Below are 26078 nucleotides of genomic sequence, written 5' to 3'. Positions count from 1 at the left end.
TAGGCAGTAAAATCTTAGACATTTCTAGTAGCAATATTTTTTCTGATATGTCTTATTGGGCAACAGAAACAAAGGAAAAAATAAACAGATGGGGCTACATCAAACTAAAAATTTATTGCACAGCAAAGTCCTCATCAAAATGAAAACCATCATCATCATCATCATCAAACCATGATCAAAATGAAAAACAACCCACTAAATGGGAGAACATATTCACCAATGATACATCGGATAAGGTTTAGTATTCAAAATTTATTAAGAACTTACAAAACTCAACACCACAAAAACAATCCAATTAAAATATGGGCAAAAGACCTGAACAGACACTTCTCCAAACAGGACACAGAGATGGCCAATGGACATATGAAAATATGTTCTATGTCACTAATCATAAGAGAAATGCAAATTAAAACCACAATGAGTCCTAGCTGGTTGGAGCTTTTTCCTGCAAGTCAAAGGATTGCAGGTTCAATTCTAGGTCAGAGCACATGCCTAGTTGCAGGTTCAGTCCGGAAGGCAACCGAATGATGTTTCTCTTACACATTGATGTTTCTCTCCCTGTCTCTCTCCCTCCCTTCCCTTCTCTCTAAAATCAATAAGCATGCCCTTAGGTTAGGATAACACACACACACACACACACACACACACACACACACACACACACACACACACACACACACCCTGAGACATCACCTTACACCTGTCTGAATAGCTATCATCAATAAATCAACAAACAACCAATATTGGCAAGGATGTGGAGAAAGGGAACGCTAGTGCACTGCTGGTGGGAATGCAGACTGGTGCAGCCACTGTGGAAAGCAGTGTGGAGTTTCCTCAAAAAATTAAAAATGAAACTGCCTTCTGACCTAGCAATTCCACTTCTGCGAATGTATTTTAAGAAACCTGCAACACTGATTTAGAAGAATACATCCACCCCAATGGTCACTGCAGCATTATTTACAATAGCCAAAATTTGGAAGCAGCCCAAGTGACCATCAGTAGATGAGTGAATAAAAAAGCAATGACACATTTACACAATCAATACTATTTGGCCAATTTTTTTTTAAAAAGGAAATCTTACCTTTTGCGACAGCATGAATGGACCTGGAGATTATTTTGCTAAGTAAAATAAGCCAGTCAGAGAAAAACAAATGCCATATGATTTTGCTTATATGTAGAATCTAATGAACAAAATAAACAAACAAAATAGAAACAGACTCTAGTACAGAAACCAGGCTGACAGTTGTTAGAGGGGAAGGGTTTGGAGAGCTGGGTAAAAAAAGCAGAAGGGATGAAGGAAAACAAACAAATAAATAAAACTCATAGACACAGGCAATAGTATGGTGATTACCAGATGGGGAAGGTGGGCGAGGGGGAAGTAGGAGAGCGTGACAGAAGGAGACTTGGTCACTACACAAAACAATGTAAGATGATGTGTTACAGAACCGTACAACTGCCATGCTTCAGAGGGACCCCGCCTTCCTGTAGGGAGAGGGTGCAGACCCCCTCCAAGGGTTGGCACCTGAAATTTATATAATTTTTATTAACCAATGTCACTCCAATAAATGCAACAAAATTAAAAATAAATAAATATGATAAATTGGGTTTGGCTTCTATCTTTAAAAAACATTATCACATTTCAAGCTGAACACAGTAATTGTTAGACATCTGGCATAGCTACTTTACAAACTAAATTCTTAGAAGAAAAATATTGTTAGAATTTAGTTAAATAAAAACTTCTCACTAAGATATCTTTTTAAAAATATATATTTATTTATTTTTCAGAGATTGGGGAAGGGGGGGAGAAAGAGAAATAGCAATGGGAGAGAAAAATATCAATCCGGTGATTGCTCGTCTCTCTTCTATGCCCCAGCTGGGGACCAAACCCAAAACTTTGACATTTGCCCTGACTAGAAATTGAACTGATGACCATTTGCTTTGTAGGACAATGCCCAACAAACTGAGCCACACCAGTCAGGGAAGACTAGGAGATCTTTTGATACGTTGGTCAATAATTTGTGAAATTTATACTTTACTTAGGTAATACAGTTTATATCTTTGGCACAGAATGAAAATCAAATCAAACACAAATCCAAACTTAGATAATAAGAGACTTTATTTGAAAAAAGAATTGCAATAAGGGGAGGGGGCCTATTGCAACATGTAAAGGAGGTTAGTGAAATAAAGAAAACATCCTGCCTCTGGATTTTCAGCAGTCTCCAAGGTCAGCCAGAAAAGAATTTTAATTTCCAGGGATAAGGAAACAAGGCTAGAAATAATCAGGTATGAGCGAATGACGTGTTGTGTGGTGTGATTGGACAATCGGCCTGGGGGTGTCTTTGGTTGACTTTCCTCCTTGTAGTTGATCCGAGACAGTTAATCAGGGACCTTGAGCTGAGGATGCCTCCAGGCAGTTTTCCAGAGGGCCTAAGGGTGGATTAAGATTCAGGACCTGTGGGGAGGGGAGAAGCCTGACTAAAGTTGGTTGAGTCAAGTAATCAGGTATTTGGTCAGCAGGAAAAAACAGTACAGCTAATCATTTATGAGACAAAGTATGGGAATTTGGAGCATTATATTGAGGATAGTCATAGGCAAACAAGGGGGTCATCTGAAAGTCTAATCTAAGTCACATAAGAAAGGGTGGTTCTTTGCAGTAAACCCTTTCCTGAAACATGGAAGAGCAAGAAAATTTCTGGACCATCTCCGTTTTCTAGGAGCACAGTACTTGGGTAAAGTTCAACATTTAGCCTTTTTTTCCTAAGATTTGACTGAATGTTTTACTTAATTGTTTAAATGCTAACACAACATTGTCATCTTCATCATCACATAATTCACTCAGTGAAATCCTGTAAAAGATTAAGTGTTTAAATTATTATCATTGCTATTTATACTTAATGATATGTAACTGGTTCTCTGATCTTTAAATGCAAAATTGTTTACTATACCTGATGGACTGAACAGTAAGTGCAAAATCTTTCAGTAAATGATAAGCATCTCCCATATTTAACCTATAGAAAAAAGACAAAGTAACTTTTAAAAGAATAAATTTGTTTGTAGTGTGTTATCAGTCTACAGTAATGAAGTAAATTACCACAGAATTGCTGACTTTTCTACAAACAAAATAAAAACAGATATGGAGAGGCTGCAGAGAGCTGTTTGTGTCCTTTGCAGCCATTACTTTACTATGCTCATTTTAGTCCTAAATTGACTAAATTAGTAAAGAGGCTAATCGTTTATCAAAATAAAATTATGACTTATATTTCTTTCATACAGTAGGACATTATTATTATCAAATTTAAGTACTTCTCATACGTTAAGAACAGTGACGAATATAAGCGATGCCACTGAAATGCAGTGTAGGCAGCTCCAAGGGCAAATCCTTCCAGAGAAATATCAAAAATGTGTATATAAGCAACAGCAGTCAGAATCAACTTTCTCAGAACTCTGGGAAATAGTCAAAGGTTTGATTCACATAGTGAAAAAGTTTAGAGAAGGCAGAAAAGCTTTGTGACATCTTATTTGCCCTTTCCCCACACTCCTCCCAGGTTAGGGATAATCTTTGAAGATAGCACCCTGTTGATAGAAACAAGGTGCTGGGAGGAGTGAGGGAGGGGCCCTCGGAGGAGGTTGCACTAGGCAATGGTAATCAAGCTAGCTAGGGGCAGGACAGATCTCCCTGCCCTCGGGGGGGGGGGGGGGGACATAGCAGGAGGAGGTGCAGATCTGCCAGTGCAGGATAGGACTGGCTGAGAAGCTGGATGCCTCCAGAGCACATGGAATTATGGGCCAGAAGATTTAAACAGAAGGAGAGCAGAGACTCTCTATCTTTCTCTTCCTCAGGGAGCCGCCTGGATGACTGTGCTGCAGCTGCCTGTGTTTCCCAAAGGATGGTATTTTTAAGTGGGAGAAGGAACTCTGGGCATAGCCGAGGATGCGGCTGGACTGGCAGAGGGTGGCAGGGTTACTCTTCTTTGGGTGTTCTAGAAAGTATGAATTCTGAGGCAGATGCCTGCCATTCTTCCAAAATTGTGTAGCTTTTGTATCTTATGTTGTTTTAATTTGTAAACTAATCATACAGAAATAAGATAATTAAAAATTGACAAGGGGAATGATTGGGGAATTCAAGAGTTAAAAATTTTAGCCTTAGTTGATAGGCTTAAGCTATTTTTTAAAAAAAAGCTGTTATTTCAAAATTGTGTAGCTTTTGGATAAAGACTCCTTTCCTTTTTCACCAAACCTCTGACTCCAGAATTTTGCTTAGAGGGCGGCAATGGGCAGCAGTATCCCACTTGCTGTTCAGTAACACTGTGTTCCCAGTGTGACCCTGATCCCTGGTTCCAGAGGGAGTAAAACTGACCATTTAAACAAGAAATGCATGTATTTGTCTGCTTAACCTCTGTGGGAACTGTGTAAAGGGCTGAGGTGAGGCGTTTATCTTTTTTTTTTTTTTTTTTTTGCATAGCTCAAACCTCACTCCTGAAGGAAAAATGAAGAGGCAAAGGATAATCTTTCACTCACTGCAGCTGGCTGCCTAGGGCACAAGATTACAATTGAGTCAAGGATATTGAGTAATGAAAATCTGTGAGAAAAATCTGGGAAAGAGTAACCAGTATATAGGGGAATTTATTGTAGAAAGCCATGCTCATGCCTAGGGCAGGACACATGCTTAGAAAAGACCTGAGAAGTTCCTCTGGCTGGTCTCCAAGACGAGTATAAGCAGGAAGGGAAGGATAAGGCAGAACTGTAAATTGACTAAGTGTTGATAGGAATATCCTAGCACACAGCCAAACTGCAAAAAATGGGAGAAGTATTTTCTATATTTTTCTCCTCCTCCTCCTTCATCTTCTTTTTCTACTCCTCTTCCTTCTTCTCCTTGTCCTCTATCTACTCCTCCTCCTCCTCTTTCTCTCTCATACACACACTTTTTTCTCTTTCCTTCCACATTCTCTCTCTCTTCTTGTGTCCAAAAACTGCATGCCAAAACACTAGATGAATACAAACTAAAAATATATGGACTTCAGAGATCACATATCATAAAGAATACAGACTCAAAAAATAGTGAGGAAAAGTCACTAAGTAAAACAACAGTTACAGTGGACTACTAGAAACAAAAACAATAAACCCTGAGAAGGGAGAAAATTGCAGAATTACATTTTAATATTCAAAATGTATAGTTCTCAAACAAAAAAGAAACAGGAAAGTGTGCCCATTGACACAAAATTATCAGAAATTATCCCTGAGAAATGAAAAAAGGTATAAGAGATAAAGAACAAATACCAAAATGGCAAAAGTAAGGCCTTCCTCATCAGTAATTACTTTAAGTGAAAAATGAATTAAATTATTCAATGGAAAATTAAAGGTTGGAAAAATGGATAAAATATAAACATTATCTAACCATATATTGTCTGTGAGAAACTTACTTTGCATCCAAAAACACAAAAATATGGAAAATGAAAGGATGAAAAAGATATTCCATGAAAACAATAAGCAAAAGAGAGCAGGAGTAGCTTATACTAATGTCAAGCAAAATAGGCTTCAAGTAAAAAACTGTTACATGAGACAAGAAATACATTATATATTGACAAAAGGGTTAATTCATCTAGAGGAGAAAAACAATTATTAACATATAGATCCCAAACAAAAGAGCCCCTAAATACATGTAACAAACATTGACTGGATTAAAAGGAGAAACTGACTGGTCTAAAATAATAGTTGAATGCTTTAATATCCCACTTGAAATAATGGATAGAATATCTAGAGAGAAGAGCAATAAGGAAATAAATAACTTAACACGATAAGCCAACTAGACCTAACAGACATCGTTAGATGACCACACTCAACAACATACATTCTTCTCATGTGCATATCAAACATTTGCCAGAAGAGGCCATATTTCAGGCAACAAAACAAGTTTCAATATATTTAAAAATGTTGAAGTCAGACAAAGTATCTTTTCATACCACAATAAAATGATGCTTACAAATCATTAAAAGAAGGAAAATTGGAAAATTGACAAATATATGGAAATTAAACAGCACACAAACAATGGGTCAAGGAAGAAATCACAGGAAAATTAGAAAACACTTAGAAACAAATAACAGTAAAAGGACAACCTGCCAAAACTTACAGGATACAAAGAAACAGTGTTCAGAAGAAAATTTATATCAGTTAATACCTACATTGAAAAATATAAAAGATCTCAAATCAACAACCTAATTTTACGCCTTAAGGAACCAGGACTCTTAAGGAAGAGTGATCAAAACCTAAGTTAGCAGAGGAATGGAAATAAAAAAGATCAATGTGGTAATAAATGAAATAGAGAATAGAAAAATAATAAAGATGTTCAATGAAACAAAGGTAAGACCTCAGAAAAGATTGACAAAATTGGCAAACCTTTAGCTAGCCTGACAAAGGAAAAAAAGAAAGATGCAAATAAATAAAAGCAAGAATGAACAGGGTGGCGTTACTACTTATGCTATAGGGAAAAAAATGAATTATATGAGAGAACTGCAAACAACTCTAAACCAAAAATTAGATAATCTATGTTAAATGGACACATTTCTAGAAATACACAAATTACCAAAACTGTTTCATAATAAACACAACAATCTAAAAAACTTGGCATTACTGGTGAAGTCTACCATTTAAAAAAGAGCTAACACCAACCTTCCTAACTCATTTTATAAGTCTTATATTTCCTGATACTGAAAGCAAACTATGACATTACAAGCAAACTACAGGTCAATATCTCTTATGAATATACATGCAAAGATTCTCAACAAAATACCAGCAAACTGAAAGCAGCAGCATATTTAAAAGATTAAATACTATGACTTTGTGAAATTTATCCCAAGAATGCAATAAATTCAACATAAGAAAATCAGCTAATGTCTATGCTACCCAAAGCCATCTATAGAGTCAATGCAATGACTCTATTAAAATAGCAGTGACATTCTTCACAGATTTAGAACAAATATTTCAAAAATTTATATAGAAACAAAAACAGCCTAATAGCCTCAGAAATCTTGAGAAAGAAGAACAAAGTAGGAGGGATCACAATCCTGAAATCAAACTATATTACAAGGCCACTGTAATCAAAACTGCCTGGTACCGCCCTAAGAACAGACATATAGATCAATGGAACAGAATAGAGAACCCAGAAATAAACCCATGTCTCTGTGGTCAATTAATATTCGACAAAGGGGGCAGGAACATAAAATGGAGTAAAAATAGCCTCTTCAATAAATGGTGTTGGGAGATCTGGACAAGTGCACATAAAAAAATGAAACTAGGCCACCAACTTATACCATATACCAGAATAAACTCAAAAATGGATAAAAGACAACCATAAGCTGTGACACCATTAAAGTCCTAGAGGAGAACATAGGCAGTAAAATTTCAGATATCCCACACAGCAATATTTTCATCAATACATCATCTAGGGCAAGGGAAATAAAGGAAAGAATAAACAGATGGGACTGCATCTAATTAAAAAGGTTCTGTACTGCTAAATAGAACATTATCAAAATGAAAAGGGAACCAACCATATAGGAAAACATATTTGCCAATGATACCTTGAACAACAGTTTGATCTCCAAAATATATAAAGAACTCATATGACTCAAAACCAGGAAGACAAACAATCTAATTAAAAAAAGGGCAAAGGACTTGAACAGACACTTCTTCAAGGAGGACATATAGAGGTCCCATAGGCATATAAAAGGATGTTCCACATCACTAGCCATCAGAGAGATGCAAATTAAAACCGCAATGAGATACCACCTCACACTGGTCAGAATGTTCATCATTAAGAAATCAACAAACAAGTGCTGGTGAGGTTGCGGAGAAAGGGGAACCCCAGTGCACTGCTGGTGGGAATGCAGACAGTGCAGCTACTGTGGAAAACAGTACAGAATTTCCTTAAAAAACTAAAAATGTAACTGCTTTTTGACCCAGTGATTCCACTGCTTGGATTATATCCTAAGAATCCCAAAACACCAACTGAATATTCAACACCAATGAATAACTCCAGTGAACACAGGGGTGCAAGAACCTATGCACTACTATGTTCATAGCAATGTTATTTACAATAGCCAAGTGCTATAAACAGCCTAAGTGCCCATCAGTAAGTGAGTGGATCAAAAAAACTGTGGTACATTTACACAATGGAATACTACACAGCAGAAAAGAAAGAAGGAACTTCTACCCTTTGAGACAGCATGGATGGAACTGGAGAGTATTATGCTAAGTGAAATAAGCCAGGCAATGAAAGACAGGTACCATATGATCTCACCTGTAAGAGGAAACTAATCAACAAAACAAACAAACAAGCAAAATAGAGCCAGAAACATGGAAACAAGGAGCTGACAGCGACCAGAGGGGAGGAGGGAGGAGTATAAAGTGGGAAAGAAGGGGAAGGGTCTATACCTGTTAATCAATGAACAGGTATAAAAGAAATGCAAAGGAACTTCCTCAACATAATAAAGGACATTTTTGGAAAATCTCATAGCTAAAATCATAATGATAAAAAGCTGAAAGCTTTTTCCAAAAATCAGAAATAAAGCAAGGGTGTCGGTTTTTACTCTTAACCATTCAGCATTTTATTGGAAGTACTAGTCAGAGCAAGTGGGTAAGAAGAAGAAAAAAAGCATTCAAATTGGAAAAGAAGTAAAACTCCTTCTATTCATAGATAACATGATCTCATACATAGTAAATCCTGAAGAATCTACAAAGTAACTATTAGACCTAATAAGCAAATTTTGTAAACTTGTAGAATACAAGATCAATACTAAAAAAAATCAGTTGTGTTTCTATGCACAAGCAAGTTACTTTCTGAAAAAGATATTAAGGGGAAAAAATCCAATTATAAAAGCATCCCAAAAATAAAATACCTAGAAATAAATTTAACCAAAGAGGTTAAAGACATACACTGAAAACTACAACATTGCTGAGAGAAATTAAAGACCTAAAAAATGGGAAGACATCTTATGTTTATGGACTGAAAGAAGTATTACTGTTAATATGACAATATTATCTAAAATGATCTATAGATTCATTGCAACCCCTATCAAAAATTCCACAGTCCTTATTTTAGAAGTGGAAAAGACAATCCTCAGATCCATGTGGAATTACAAAGGCCCTTGAATAGTCAAAACAATGTTGAATACAAAGAACAAAATTTGAAGACTCACACTTCCCTATTTCAAAAGCTATATCCAGACAGTGTGGTAATAGCATACAGACAGACCTATAGACTACTGGAACAGAATTGGGAGTTCAGAAGTAAATCCATGGCCAACTGACTTTCCACCAGGCGTGAAGACAATTCAGCTTGGATAAAATTCAAAAAAATGGTGCTGGGACAACTGTATACTCATATGCAAATGAATAAAATTGGACCTTAACACACACCATATAACAAAATGTATTTGCAAATGAATTAACCACCTAAATATAAGAGCCAAAACTAAAACACTCATAGAAGAAAACACAGGGATAAATCTTCATGACCTTGGATTTGTGAATGGATTCTTACATATGACACCAAAAGCATGAGCAACAGAAGAAAAAAATAGATTGGACTTGTGTGTGTTAAAGGACATTATCAAGAAAATGAGAATATAACTTAAAGAAAAGGAGAAAATATTTGTAAGTCATATATCTGATAAGGGTCTATTATCCAAAATATATAAACAACTTCTACAACTCAAGAAAAAAAGAAAAATAACACAATTAAAAATGAACAAAAAATTGAATAGACATTTCTCCAAAGAACATATACAGCTTTTCATGGTATGAAAATATGCTCTATCTCATCAGTGTATATGGAAATGCAAATCAAAACCACAATGAGATATATTTCACACTCACTACAATGGCTATAATTTTTAAAAATGCTAAGCGAAATAAGCCAGGGGGCGAAAGACAAATACCATATGATCTCACCTATAAGTGGAACCTAACCAACAATGCAAAGATGCAAGGAAAATATGACCAGCAACACTGAAAGGAAAAGAAATCAACAGAGACAAGAGGGAAGGGGGGGGCCAGGGAAAGGGAAGGGAAGGGGAAAGTCAAGGAACATATAGCAAGGACTCATGGACAAAACCAAAGGGGAAGAGCTGAGGGAGGGAAGGTGGGAGGGGGCAAGGGAAAGAGGTGGGGGGGAGGCAGAGACAAATGTATTTAAAAAGTAAATAAATTAAAAAAATAAATAAAAAAATAAAAATAAAAATAAATATAGCAAATATGGTGAGATTATGGAGAAAATGGAAAACTTGTACATTGCTGGTAGAAATATAAAATGGTTCAGTTGTTGAGGAAAATGTTTCAGTGTTTCTCAAAAAGTTAAATATAGAGTTATTATATGACCCAGCAATTCTACTCCCAGATATATATCCAAAAGAATTAAAAACAAGTACTCAGATACATGTACATGCATGTTCATAGCAGTACCATTCACAATAACCAAGAGTTGAAACAACCTAAATGTTAGTCAACTCGATAAACAAATTGCATATATACATACAATGGAATATTATTTCATGCTCTAAAAAGGCATGAAATACTGATACTGCTACAACTTTGGAATATTATAACGGAAGAAGTCAGACATAAAAGGTCACATATGATTCCATTTATATTAAATGTTCAGATGAGGTAAGTCCATAGAGACAGAGAGCAAAGTGGTAGTTGCCAGAGGATGGGGTAAGGGAGGAAAGGGAGTTACTGTTTAATGGGTACAGATCTTGCCTTAAGGATAACGAAAATGTTTAGCAGCTAGGTAGATGTAGTTGTTGCATAACATTATGAATGTACCAAATGTCAAACTGTTCACTTTCATATGGTTAATTTAATTTTATGTGAACTTTCCCTCAATAAATAAGAATAATAAACAGCATTTTAAAGCAGTTCCAAGTAAAATGCATCTCTGTGACTCTCCTTAAATTAGTACATCTTACAATTATCCTCATAAGTTATAATGTCACAGCACAATAAATGTTAATTACACAAGCAAACATACATCTATTAAGAATGTTAAATAGAAAAATTCATACCAATTATCCGAAGTGAGTCCTGATAGGGAACGGTTTTTGTAGAAATTCAATACATAACCATTCAATGGACACTTCCTTCCATTCTTATCATATTTAGTCAACTGAAAGAAAGGAACTTTTGTAACATCCACTTTAGTTGTTCGTAGCATAGCCTGAGGAATACAGAGATTTCAGTTTGTTGGCATTTTCTTTTGAGATATGCCTCTATTACGAACTTCGATTATTGTGGTTCATTACATCTAGCTAACTAAAACAATAATCCATTTTAATGAAATATTATCAGGTATTAAGTATATTAAGGTTCTCCAAACTTTAGTGTAAATGATCAAATAAAATCAGTAAAAACATCAATATTCAAAATATTAAAACTATTTTTGAACTCACAAAAATATATATCTAATTTATTCAGAGCTTGAAAAGACACAGTCACTTTTACAACCTCAGAAATATACTACAAATACTCTTTTTAATCATTTTTCCTGAAAAAGCTATTTGTGAGCTTACAAACTTACATAGGTTTCAGCTACATATAATAGTAATAGTGCTTGTTCTTTTTTCCCCACAGACATCTATTTTTTCTTTCAGAATATAAGAATCTGATTTTGGCCAATCAGCGTCATTGGAATTTCTTTCCATCACCATGCTATGGATAAGCTGTCAGAGGTCCAGGGATGACCGGATGTCTCACAATTCCCAATCTCATGGGGCGGGAAACAAAGTGGCTCTTGTGTCACTTAAAAAAATTAAAGTGCTTGATATGTAGCTATTGAGTGTCTACTCCCCATTTTTAGGTGCCAGGATCACAACGGTGAAACAAACAAAAACTGTCCTCAAATAGTTTATAGCAGGGTTTCTCCCATGTTTTTTATTTCATTTTTAAAATTTTTATTGTTTTTGCAATTACAGTTTACACTCTGTATTATTTTAAATTAGTTTCCGGTGTACAGCAAAGTGGTTAGACAAACGTATACTTTACAAAGTGTTCCCCCCTGATATTTCCTGTATCCACCTGGCACCATATATAGTTATTACAATATCATTGACTATATTTCTTGTGCCGTACTTTATACATCCCCATGACTATTCTCTAACTACTGATCTGTACTTCTCAAGCCCATGTTCACCTTTTTTTCCCAGACCTTCAACCTCCCTCCATACTGGCAACCATCAGTCTGTTCTCAGTATCTATGAGTCTATTTCATGTTAATATGTACATTGAACTCAATTGTTCTGAGACAGCTCCCAAGATTCCTCATTTCTAGCAGGTCATACTGATGTTGCTGGTCTCTGGTTCACACCTGGACTGGCAAGGGCTTATGCTATAGTGATTCACACAAGTACAATAACATAATTCATACATGATGATTAACTGAGAGACAACATTCTTTTCATTATCTAATTCAAACTTTCTATTTTTAAAACTACTTATATAGGTAAAAAAAGGGGAGAGAGAGAATTGTTTTCCCCTTCAGTGAAAAGAAAACTATTATTCTGGAATGAGAATACAATGGCTTTGCTGTACTGGACACTTAGCTGGTATTATAATCACATAGAATTATTTCTCTTAAATGATATATAGAATACGAGAAAATTTTACAGTTACATTTACATACATCATTCACCACATTAATATGAAATAAATCTTGATCAGTTATGTTTGACAGGCAAGCAAATGGGGAGACAGCAGTTCTGCTCTCAGTTCCAGGCATCAAATGAGAGACCAATTCAGAGTCTTCACATTCTTTACCTGAAAAGTCTAATAGGAAAATCAATTAGGAAATCAAATAAGAAAATAATTGAAAACTGTTCTTCTATTAAACACAAATGATTTAAAACAAATCACATTTGTTTTTACCATTACTACTAGGCAAGTTATTAAACTTTCTTTTAACAAAAGTATTTAAGAGAAAAATTTAAGAACTGTATTGCCAGATGATCACTGAGAAGACTTTCTTCAAAAACTGAAATCATTCTGGTATCTGCTAGTGGTTCTATTATTTGTAGTTATCAATTGGTCCAATTGGGTAACTCCATGTCTATCCACTCAGAAATTTATCAGATAGACACTATTGACAAAGCATAAAACATGCTTCGTTGGACACTAGTGGATCTGAGGACCCCAGATCAAAAAGCAGCACCATCCACCTGTCCTTTAGAATGAATTTTATTATCATTTAAGTCCTCTCAGGATCCTAAAGAGCTACAGAAACTGCAAAATTTCTCATAAAAGAGTTAAAATTGACATCATGCTCACTTTCTTACACTAACTCTATTATTCATATTCCCAGAGAAGGGAAGAAAGTGCTACTTCACTCATCAGGAGGCTAGAGTAATAGAGAACATTTCTAGGTCTTGTGGAGATCAGCCATGTTACCTCAGGCCTGAGTGGTGAGTTTGGGTAAAGGAGCTATTGTCGTGTCCATCTCAAATGGTTCCCTCTCTATCTATCTATCTATCTATCTATCACCTATCTATGTATCATCTAGCTAGCTAGTTAGCTAGCTATCTACCTACCTACCTACCTATCATCTTCCCTTCTACCTTCCTTCCTCTATTTCTTCTTTCTCTGACTTCCTCTTATGACAACACTTGTTTCTGTGTTTCATTGTTTCTCTTTGACTCACTGCCTCTCTTGTTGTTCCCTCTGCCTCTTTGTCATGTTTGTTCTTTTTTACCTTTCTCTTTGTTGTTGTCTATTTTCTGTCTACTCTCTTTGTCTCTCTTCATTAATCTCCCTTTGTAGGCTTACTTCTTTCCCGCCATTCTGTCCTTGCATTTATCTATTTCTATTTCTCTATTTCTCTCTCAATCTCTTTCTCTGTTTCTCTCTTTCTGTTTCTGTGTGTCACTCTATGTATATTTTCCTCTATGTATGTATGCCTTTCCTACATACATTTCTCTGTACCTGCCTCTGTCAGTCTTTCTGTCCATCCTTTTATTTCTGTTTGTCTTTCAATCTCTGCTTAAGAGCTAGCCAATGACTAAGAAGATGCATTCTACTATTTTCTCTGTCTTGTGTGGTAACTTAGAGGAGAGAATTACAAGAGACGGGCATTGCTTTTTCATTTGGGGGACAGGAAAGTGCAGCGCCACTCAGGGTTATGCTTTGTGAAACATATTTGACTGAAAATGGAAACCATGTGTTCTAATTCAGCTTTATCCATAGTACTCCCCTGTAAATTTTTTGGTTGATCCCAAGTGTAGGAGAGAAATACAATGGTTTAATGCCTGACCCTTAAGCCCCCAAAATTAAATTTATGACTATATTTATTAATAAGTAACCCCGCATTTTTGAGTTACAATTATCTGAAATTATTTGTTTTAATTAGAGGTGGTAGTTGCACATTTACTGTACCAAATGCCACTGAATAGTATATAATACTTGGAAATTATATAATTGCATATTATATGAATTTCACCTCAATTTTAAAACAATTTAGGAAAAATTATGCTTGTATTTGTCACTATTATTTTTGCATGTCATTTCTTAGAAATTGTATTAATTTCCTAATGCTGATGTAGCAAATTGCCACACAATTTGTGGTTTAACATATCCATATTTATTATTTTACAGCTCTGTAAATCAGAAATCTGATATGGATCTCACTAAGCTAAAACCAATGTGTAGTCAGAGCTTATTTGTTCTCTGGAGCCTCTTGTGGAGAATCTATTTCCTTGCTTTTTCTAGCGTCTAGAGGCTACTACACAGTCTTTGGCTTGTGGCCTTTTCCATCTTGAAAGGCAATGATGATTGGTAAAATCTCCCTAATAGCACATCCTCCTAACTCTGATTTTTTTTCAGCTTCTTTCCTTTACTGAAAAACACTCTTATGATTCCATTGGGTCCACACATATACCAGTAATCCAGTATAATGCTCCCATCTCAAGGTCAGTTGATTAGAAAATTTAATTCAATCTGCAATCTTAGCTTCCCTTTTACTACATAATACACGCAGGTTCCCAGGATTAGGATCCAGATATCTGTGAGAGGCCATTATTCTGCCTGTCACAGCAATCATCTCAGAGAAAAGCAGGAAAGAAAAATAGTTGTATTTATACCATCAAGTCCCAAATGTAGGAAACTGCCTGGGAGCACTTACAGTCTTTTCCATGAAGTTGACTCATTATTGGCTAATTTCTCATCCCATAGTTGAATAAACTGACCAATTTTTCTTTATCCGTCATAAGCCTTCTACATTCCAATATAAAACTTTATTCAAAAGTATGAATAACCCAAGTCTGCCCTTACTGCTCCATTTTTTTCTCCTTGCTCCTTCTAGAAAACAGAATTCTGCCACCTTCCTTTTACCTCCCAATCCTTCTATCTTTCCATCTTGGAGCACTGAGTGTATTCTTTACTTGCAATCCCTTTACATTATCTGGCATACATTACTGATTTTTTTCTTATGTTTTAATATTCTTTTTCATTTATTCTGTCTTTTCCTCAAAGACACATGCAATGTGTTAACTTCTTTAATGTCCCCCATAGTACTCAAGGAAGAACAACACACTGATGACCACTATAAATGTGCCAATATTTCTTTTCTTATATTTTCATAGTTACTCAGATTTTAAAGTTTAACTAGTTAAGAGTATCAATATCTACTAAAAATAACACCAATAGGAAAGGAAGCATTTTATAATAAATTTGGACCATTTCATGGTCTGTTAGATTATAAATGGCACACAAAAAAGTATAGAAATATTTGAAGTATTTAGTGTAAAATCAATCTATGTTGGCTTAGCTAATTCCAAATAATGTTTTCAGTATTTAATTTCCATAGCATAGATCTGAAGGATTATCTTAGTTTCCTATGTATTCTTTTTGCAATAGTCTTGTCCTTATTTTATAAAGTTTAGTTTTATGTCAAAATTTTTGCATTTTCTTTTATTGACTTCACATTCTGTTTAGGTACATTCACAATCTTACCAATTTCTGAGAGAGGTAGTTGGTATTCTTTTCTCATGTCCGCCAACTTAGAAATCGTTAGGAGGAAGGAACCAAAATTCTTCTGAATTGTGTTGTTGTGTTCCTCTACCACTTCAGCAAATTCCTTGGGAAGATCATCTAGAATTACCTAGGAACAATGGATTAGATTACTGTAACTAATTTTTTTTTAAAGCAGAGGATTAACAAAGTATGTGAGACAGATGGTCATAATATATTTAAAAGTCTGGATGAAAAAATATTTTTAGGTATAAATTCTATTATTTATAAAAGTACAAATACAAAAACTAAAATCACTTGTGATCCTACCACCCAGGAATATATGTTTTAAAGGTTCGGGTGTATAATATTTCCTCCCAGTCTTGTATATACAAATTTTGTTGTAGTACTCAGATTCTTTTCTGTCTAATGTTTATGTTCAACATTATATCTGGAGTATTTTCCCATGTCATGGCATATTATTTGAAAATATGAATTTTAGTGGCTACATAATATTGTGACATACAGGTTTGCTAAAAGTCTTCTAACCGTTCTCTTTTTGTTGGCTGTATGGGTGGCATCCAGTTTTCAATTATAAATAATTATGATATGTTATGGTTTGAATTGTGTCCCTTAAAAAAATCACAGGTTGAAATCCTAAGGTTCAGAATTTAAACTTATTAGGAAATCGAGTCACTAGAGATGTAATTAGTTGAGATGAGTTCATACTAGAATAGGATGGGCCCCATTTCATTATGACTGTCATTCTTTTAAAAAGGGGAAATTTGCATAGAGAGACATGCATACAAAGGGAATGCCTTGTGAACATGAAGGTAGAGATCAGAGTTATGCATCTATAAGTCAAGGAATGCCAATGAACCACCGAAAGCTGGGAGAGAGGCATGGAACAGATTTTCCCCTCAGTCTTTGGAAGTACTCAACCTTGCCTAGACTTTGACCTCCAAAACTGAAACAGTAAATTTATGTTGTTTAAGGCAGTTTGTGGTTGTTATAACTGCTTAAGGAAACTAATAAAATAATATTTTTACATAATTAATTTCTATTTTGATTATATCATTATAATTTCAAAGAAGTAAAAATGCTACGTTAAAGAATATTTTAAAGGACATATCTATTTACACTCCTGTCAACATAATTGTCAATTGCAATATTTTCCATATTAACAAGTAAACTACAGTATCTTGTTAGTATTCATTTTTTTTTACCATTGGTAGGATTATTTTACATGTTATTTTTTTGCAACATTGGTATATGAAAAAACTAAAGTTTTCATCATATTTCTTTTGTATTTGAAGACTTACTAAACTGTCATTAATTGTTATCATTTTCCTGTTGACCCCTTTGGCTTTTTCAGTAGACAGTCATTTCTTCTGTAAATAAAAATAATTGTTAAAATAAGAGCTAACACTTATTGGATGCTTCCTAAGTACCAAGCACTGTTGTAAGCACTTTGCATGTATTAATTAATTTAATCCTTATAGCAATCTTTTGAAATAGGTACTATTATGATTTCCAATTTACAGATAAGTAACAGGCCTGGATAAAGAAAATTGCTTAAGGCCACTGATGTGCTAAGTAGCAAAGCTGGGAAGAAGTCCAGGAATCTATCTGCCTTTAAATTACTTTATTATACTTCATGTTCACTATGCTTACCTATCCCATAATATATTGTATTTTTTATCTTGTCATTTGGCCATGAGTAGAATTCCCAGAACAACAATTTCAAATAGCTGTTAAATTGGGTATTCATGTCTTTTGATTCAAATTAAGTGTGACTGTGGCCATTATTTCACCATTAAATGTAATGATTGAGATCATCTTCAATGTAATAAAAAGTCCTATGTTACTCACTTGCTAAAAATCTCTAACAGATATAGAGTTTTCCACTGTTTTTTTATCCTCACCTGAGGACATACTTACTGACCTTAGAGAGAGGGGAAGGGAAGGAGAGAACCATCGGTGCAAGAGAAAATCATTGATCGATTGTCTCTTCCTATGCACCCCAACCGGGGACAGCTCCTTCAACCAAGGTATGTGCCCTGATTGGGAATCAAACCCACAACCATTGGTTTATGATCTGATGCTTCAACCGATTGAAATATACCAGCCAGGGCAAGTCTTCCATTTTTAAATGAGACCTCAAGCTTTTCCTCACCTGAGAAGTCACTGTATATACCAAGAACTGATTGAGGCACAAAGAAGAGGTAACTCTAGTAAGTGACAGCAAAATTTTGTTTCTGGGAAAATATGATTGCATTGCATGCTATAGTAGAAAGATTTAAAATAAAATTACAAGGTTATGGTATATATTTTTTCTTACCTCTGAACGAGAAATTCTCATTTCAAAATTGTTCACACAGGGAGGGAGATACCGTCTTCCGAAAAGATTTGCTAACACGACCACTAAGGTTTCCATCACATCTTCAGAAAAGCTCTTTTGGCCTATTTAAAATAAAGAGTTTAATTTTCTAAAACTTTAGAGAACAAAATTCATCATTTTAGAAATATACTAAAAACAAATACGGTGAACCAGTTCTTAAAATCTAAACTCAAGCCCTGTCTGGTGTAGCTCTGTGGATCCAGTGCTGACCTATGAACCTAAAGGTTGCTGGTTCAATTGCTAGTCAGGGCCCATGCCTGGGTTTTGGGCCAGGTCCCCAGTTGGGGACCTGCAACAGACAAGTAATCGATGTACCTCGCTGATGTTTCTCTCCTTCTTTTTCTTCATCCCTTCCCTTTCTCTCCAAAGCCACTTTCCAGATGTTTGGTGAATTTTTAAATAAATTACAGTATTACTTCATAATGATGCAAAGTAGTTGACATCCTACTGACAGACCCTAGTATCCTTGGATCCACTCTTAGCTATAGAAACCCCCTTTCCCCTCTCCCTCCCCCCCACAAGAAAGAACTGACATTTGGCCTTTAGTTCTGGAATTGCCCTGGATTCCATCATAGGCTTTAAACTTTCTCTTTGCAGGTTTGTGTCCTAGCTGTAGGAACACCCTCTCTCCCTGTCGCCAAAAAAAGAACTGCCATTTGGCCATTTGGCCTTTAGTTCTGGAATTGCCCTGCATTCCATCATGGGCTTCAAACCTTCTCTTTGCTAGTTTGTTTCATTCAGTTTTTCTGCCTCTCTTCAAAGCCTACTAAGGAATGAAGACCCTATGCAGCTTTCCAAATTCCTTATCTGCCATTTGAGGCCAATTGTTAACCTGTACCCACTCTGCCTTTGGCACACATTACACTCCAAAAAATAATCTCACAATTACTATTGACATGCTCCTGAAATTTCTTGTAGCAGTTTAGGTACTAAATCTCAAGGGAAAACCTATGTCTGATTCCCGATTATTAATCAGCCACAGTATTTAATAGGGTGCCATGCCCACACTAACATCCACTCATCTGAGACCTTGGAAACAAGTGACTCATACTACTGGAAAAATGCCCAGCATTAAGAGTGAAGCTTCCAGATTTCAAGGAAACAAACAAAGGAAAAAAACACCTCAATTTTAAGTGTTTATATTGGGAGCATTTTAGCAAATTTTTTTCAGATTTTTAAAAATTCCTTTAACATTGTGATATATTACTTACAATATTTATAAAATACATAAAATTTAATGATGATTACTTTCTATGATCCTTTCTTGAAAAAATATAGATTAATAATGGATTAAAGGTTTTATGTTTAGTTCTAAGGTAATATTATTTAATAGTTTCATTATTTTTAACAATATTTTAAAAAGTTGGTAATTTACTAAAAATAAAATGTACAATGAGATATTAATTATAGTACATATATCTGAGTTCATTTGAATTTGGATCATATAACTTTAGTTCTCTCTATATTAAATTAAGTTTAATTATGTTAAAGTTAGGGAAAACAGAAAAATAATTTGTGATTTTAAAAAAGGAAGTCATCATTTAAGAGGACAATATTGTGATGCCAATATATTTCTACAGTTTATATTTGACTTTAAACTGTTACCTTTATGTCTTACTAAGATACAGCTAATGATTAGGACCTAAATGTGAGGAAATCACAAAGAGACCTGTTTTTCATATCAAAGGACAAATTAGTGATTTTACACATATTATTGTAATTTATTTCCACTGATTATGTATATATATTAAAAATGTGATTCTGGAAGAATAATATTTATTATTCTATGGATTTATTCTTTAAAATTTAAAGTAAATTAAATGGTCATAAGAATATTTACAGTGTTTTACAAATATACCATGCATATATTAATAATATTTTGATAAACATTTTTAATAAAATAAAATAAGAAAAATGTTCAAAATACATTGAGAGAACACAGTTAGAAAATCACACCATGCAAAGCGGATGCATTCTGGGGAACACATGGATATATGTAAATACAGACACGATTTGTGTGTGTGTTTGTGCACACAGTTCAATGAGTAAGTTTGGTAAAGTAACATTTGCTTACCATTTATGCTGGTTGGAATACACAACTTGTGAAATAAACCTTTCTTCAGCAAGCTTACTAAAACAAAGTTTGCAGGTTCATGGTAGTGCAAATGGGACACAAGTCCAGAATATCCAATGGGAATACATTCTTGATTCAAGTATTCCTATAAATTAATTTTAACACATTAATCTCAGTCTCTAGATCTCAGAAATATCAAATAAGTTGTTAATAAAGAACAATTTAGTACAGTGGAGTTAAACATGTGTACTAGCACCTTACTTTAGTGGAAATAGGTTTAAATCTTACCTCTCTGACCAAAAATTGCAAAGAATATATAAAGTAAAACTTTAACATGCACTTGATCTTTGGTTGCTTGAAGGACATCAGTGAATGCTGGAGAACTGATAATGCCTATATATATGTGTGTATATATATATATATATATACGTAAAAAAATATCAAGTTAGTTACTAAGCAAATTTTATATTGTGTCTTCCAAATGTAATATCCAAAGGACAACTAAACATTTCTTTTATAGAACAGAGTGCTATATATATTTATGTACTACATAGCACATATGGCATATATTTATATTGGTCATTGAATATTGATTTATTATATTATTATAATTAGGCATTTCATAGTGTTTTATATTACATGTGTGTGATTGAAAATAGTAAGAAACACTTGAGAGAAAGATAAATAATGACACCTTTTTGCATGACAGGTGAGGGTAAAATAAAGTATAAAAATGTAAAACCAGTAATTGTGAATGTTGTAGTACCTTTTGTTTTTCAACCATTAGTTATTTCTTTGAAACTTTTTTTTAAATCTTTTAGACCAGATGTACATTAAAAATGTTTCTTTTCTAATATATATACAGAACCCAGGGATTATTATAACAGGACAATCATGGGCTTAATTTCCCATATGTTCGAATGCATGAAAATTAAAAGCAAGTTTCTGTGTTCAATAAGGGTACTATAAAGTAGAATCAAATGTTACAGTGATTTTATTTAGAGCACATTGTTATTTTATTCTCTTCAGTTTATGTAATTTATTATGAAATAGAGGTTAAATAATTATATTTAGTTCAGTAATTTAAATAATATGAAATGGAATACCTTTGCTTTGGCATCCTCTTTGTCATCTGCTTTGGCAACTAAAAGCAGAAGTCTGAGAACCAAGGAAATGCTTAAAGGAAACTGACCCTTCAGTTTGGGCACATTTGACTTTAAGAGCCTTTCTATCTTAGGTAATGGAATATCATAGAAGAACACATTTCCTGTAAGATCTTCACCACGTCTTCCTGCACGACCAGACATCTAAAAAGATTACCACATAACACTTTTAAGTAATTTCAAATTTTGCCTCTGTAAATGGTTAATGTCTGACTTACCCATACCACAAGAAACAAACTTTCAAAAACCTTGAAAGAGTTCTTTGTTGCTTGGTATATTAGTTTTATCAAAGTGCAAAATATTATTTTATTTTAAAAATATATTATCAAAGTGTTTGCTACTTTAGTAATGCCTATGTTTTAAGATCATGACTTGAAAGTAGGGGTGTCCTGGCTGGGTGGCTCAGTTGGTTAGAGTATTGTCCTGTACACAAAAAAAGTGGCAGGTTCAATTCCCTGTCAAATCACATATAAGAATCAAACAATGGGGCCCTGACCTTGTAGCCTGGTAGCTCAGCTGGTTAGAGATTGTCTGGATATGCCTAGGTTGTGGGTTCACTCTCTGCTTGGGGCATGTAAGGGAGGCAACCTATAAACAGTTCTCTCTCGTGTTGATGTTTTTCCCTCTCTCCCCCCACCCCACCGCCTCTCTCCCCCTTCCTCTGTTTCTAAAATCAATAAACATATCCAATAAACATATGAAAAACAACTCAACCTTATAAGTGAATTCGTCCCCAAAGTTTCAGAATAATCATTTTTTTTTTTGGCTTACTGAATAGATGTTCCCAGTCCCTATGTATGCAAAGGTAATATAGGCAGATTGTATAAATACCTGTCGAAAGTTCAAGGCATCCAAAAAAACAGAATCTTCCATAAAAACAACAGATTTACATGGCATGTTAATTCCCAAAGCAAGGGAAGAGGTAGCTGTTACCACCTAAGGGTGAAGGGTAAAAAAATATCAAAAATAAGTTTAACACAGAATACATTAATGTAGGCATAGTCTTTAAATATTAATTAGATTAGACTCCCTTGAAATCATTTTTCTTGAGTAAAACACCAGTGGGAATCCAATGTCATCAAAAATACAAAGTACATTTTCTTTTGGAATAAATAACTCCCGTAGAGATTTGCATTCACATTAATGTTTTCCTTAATATTATAATTATCTAGCCTTTTTAGATTGCAAAATGATGTGAAATCATAATCATTCAGTAAATCTGTAATTATTTTGCATAAACAAAAGCGCTAGGTTATAAAAGGAGTATTATTTTACATAAAAAAATTTCTAAAAATACAGTAGGAAATAAATTCAAAGAGAGAGGGCAGCAACCAGGTCACAACAATCATTAAAAAAAGGAAAAAAAAACACTCTAAGGAGTTTAGATTTTAAGAGAAAGGAGAGTAACATGATATAATTAATATTTATAAAATTGCCTTGGTTAGTCTGTGAACTAATTTTAGTAAGCGATGAATGGAAAATGAATGATCCAATAGAGGCATTTAGATTTTTTTGGACATGACTTGATGGCGTATTGAGTAGAAAATGGTATTCTCAATTGAGATAAAATAAACGAATAAAGAGGATTTCCTGAGACTTTGCTTTTCTGTCTCAATTTAAAAATACTATTTTTACTCACATTTCTTACTAAAAACTAAGCTAACAGCAAGAATGTCTTATCTCTATTTTATTGCAACCACACTTGAGATTGTTCGTACTCTTTCTTACTTCTCTTTTTGGCTTTCTCTCTTCAAAATAGACACAGTTATGCTTACATATTTTTCTCTAAATACTAGTTTAACTCCACCACACACATTTGGTTATATAGTGTTTTATTTATCTATCAACTCTGTATTTTATTTCCATAATGATTTTTTCTTTATGTACTTTTACATTGTAAAAATGTTAAATTAGTATAATTTTCTAATGGTGGGATTATCTGTATCTCTAGTAATGACTTTAACTTAAAATATATCTTGTTTAACATAAACATAGCCACATCAGCTTTCGTTTGGTTATTATTTACATTTTTCTTTTCAGTTCTTTTTTTCTTCTTATGTTTTAAATGTGTCCCATATAATCAACACCTAGTTGGATATTTTGTTAATCAACTTCAAAAATGTTCCTCTTAGAGTCATTGAGTACATATGCATCTGTTTACTTAATATAATTTTTATATTTGATGACCTGGCTATTACTTTATACTGTAGTCACGGTGTTTTAAATCACTTTATTGTCTGCTTGCTTAGTTATCTTTTGATTCATTCAGATGTTGTAATGCCATTTATTTTTCCTTTGTAGTTTGGATGTTGAACACTCAAATTCTGTTCTTTCAGTGGGTATTAACAAATTTACATAATCTGTACTTACCTTTTAAAGGTCCAAAATTAATCAATAATTTTATCCTCCTTAAGACATTTCCTCAAATAATCTCCACTTCTGAAACATATACTAGTGTGACATACTTTCTTTTTTGTTTTTATTCCAAGGGGTTATTTTTATTCAGATAATAAAAGTTTTAATTTAACTATATTTGCATTTTTCTAGGATTACTCTTTATGTATTTTTAAACAACTCTCATTTTCCTGGAATTACTTCCATTCTGCCTGATTTAGTTTTCTTTTAATTGGTGAGGGGAAAAGGTGAAAATTGTATTTACTTGTCTAAAATTCTCCACTTTGCCATCATTCTGGAAAAATAATTTTGCTGTGTATAAAATCTAAGTTGGAAGTTATTTTCTTTAAATTTTTGAAAACAAAATTTCATTTATTCCTGGCTTCCATTTTGCTTTTAACAAATCAGATGTCCCTCAACTACAATAATCTATTTTCTCAGAGCACTTTTAATGTGCTTTATCTTTAATGCCATTTTCTTTCACAGTATAGTACATATTAAAACATATAAAGTAAAACTAGCAGAACTACAAAGAGAAATGAAAAAATTATATTAACAATGAGAGATTTTAACACTTTCTATTCTCATAATTCTACTCTAAGAATTGATAGAAGGTAAAAAAAAAAAAAAGAGTTCCAATAATACAGATTTAAATTAAGAAGCCTCAAAGAACACTGAAACCAGGACCCACAGAACACATACTTTAATGCATGTATAGAACATATTGCTAAATAAACTTTATTTTAGAACCCACTTAGATTTCCAGAAATTTGCAAAGATAATACAAAGTTCCTATGCTCTGTACCCAGTTTTCTCTATTATTAATATCTTAAATTGGTCCTATACATGTGTTATAATTAATGAAAAAACATTGATGCAGTATTATTAACTAAAGCTCAAACTTTTCCCAGATTTCCTTAATTTTACCTAATGTCCTTTTTCTGAATCCACCCAGGGTACCATATGACATTTGATAGGCATGTCTCCTTTGACTGTTTTTGGTTGTAACCAAAAGATCTGTATCTTGTCTAAAAGAAATCAGGGCTCTTTGGAGACATGACTTTTTCTAAGATTGGGGCAAGAAATATACAAGATAAGTGAGCACCTTACTTTGCCAGAAAGTAAGGAAATGCTCAAAAACAAGCAACTCACAATGATGGAAGCATGCCAAAGAGTTACAGAAAGCAAGTGAAAAAGCTCCTAATTGTCAAAACATGTACAACTTGAACAAGAAAATAAGTAAAGCAGCACTGAATTATATACAAAGCATAAAATAAATATCCACGTGTCCATATTGATATAAATGCTGGGTACATAAAAGAATGAGGGAGAAGAGATATAACTCTTACACAGAACAATTCTGAATAATTCATGTAGATACCCCAACTATAAGGAGGAAAGTATAACTGAACTACCTACTCCTTAAGTGGGCTGTGCATAGTGACTTCCTTCCAAGGAAGACAGTATGGAAAGTGACAATGAAAGGTAACTTTATAGTGGAAAAGTCTAACAAATATGACCTCGGCCAGATGCTCAAGATTAACAGCAACGGTGATGTCATATCCACAGTCTATAACCCCAATATAATATGAGGAGAATTACATGTGACCTCTGAGGTCTTCCTTCAGGCACCGCATAGACTCCACGTGATCATGAGGAAGAATATCAGTGAAATCCCAACTGAGTAATATTCTACAAAATGTCTGATCGATTATCCTCATCACCATCAAGATCTTCAAAAACAAGGCAAATCTAAGAAACTGTCACAGGCAAGAGAGCCTAAAAAGGGCTGACAAATCAATAAAATGTTGCATCCTGGGAGGGATCTTGGAAAAGAAAAAGAACATTAGAGGAACAACTGAAGAAGTGAATAAAGAATAAATTTTAGTTAATAAAAATTTATCAATATTAGATAATTATAACAAATGTGCTATTCTAATGTAAGATGTTAATGTGGGAAATTGGGTGCATGCCATATAAGATACTCTCTGCACTGTATTCAAAACTCCATTTCTTAACCATAGTACTAAACATTTGTCAAGGTGAAGTAAACAAATGGAGT

At 34.0% G+C, this 26078-nt stretch overlaps 1 protein-coding gene across 1 annotated transcript in view; it reads right to left on the bottom strand.

Annotated features, from left to right (window-relative positions):
• Nucleotides 1-2743: 2743 nt before the first annotated feature.
• Nucleotides 2744-26078, bottom strand: part of LOC129072507 (probable ATP-dependent RNA helicase DDX60) — a 72211-nt gene continuing 48876 nt past the window's right edge. Inside the window, 10 exon segments of the mRNA XM_054575977.1 lie at nt 2744-2846; nt 2946-3008; nt 11058-11209; nt 12671-12813; nt 15988-16135; nt 18326-18447; nt 20460-20604; nt 20748-20852; nt 21566-21766; nt 22454-22558. Of these exon segments, the coding sequence (XP_054431952.1) occupies nt 2744-2846; nt 2946-3008; nt 11058-11209; nt 12671-12813; nt 15988-16135; nt 18326-18447; nt 20460-20604; nt 20748-20852; nt 21566-21766; nt 22454-22558 (1287 nt within the window).

This window comes from Pteronotus mesoamericanus, unplaced genomic scaffold (assembly GCF_021234165.1).
Source record: "Pteronotus mesoamericanus isolate MK-2021 breed Mesoamerican mustached bat unplaced genomic scaffold, CSHL_Meso_final contig_32, whole genome shotgun sequence".
NCBI lineage: Eukaryota > Metazoa > Chordata > Mammalia > Chiroptera > Mormoopidae > Pteronotus > Pteronotus mesoamericanus.
This window is presented reverse-complemented; position numbering and strand designations above follow the sequence as displayed.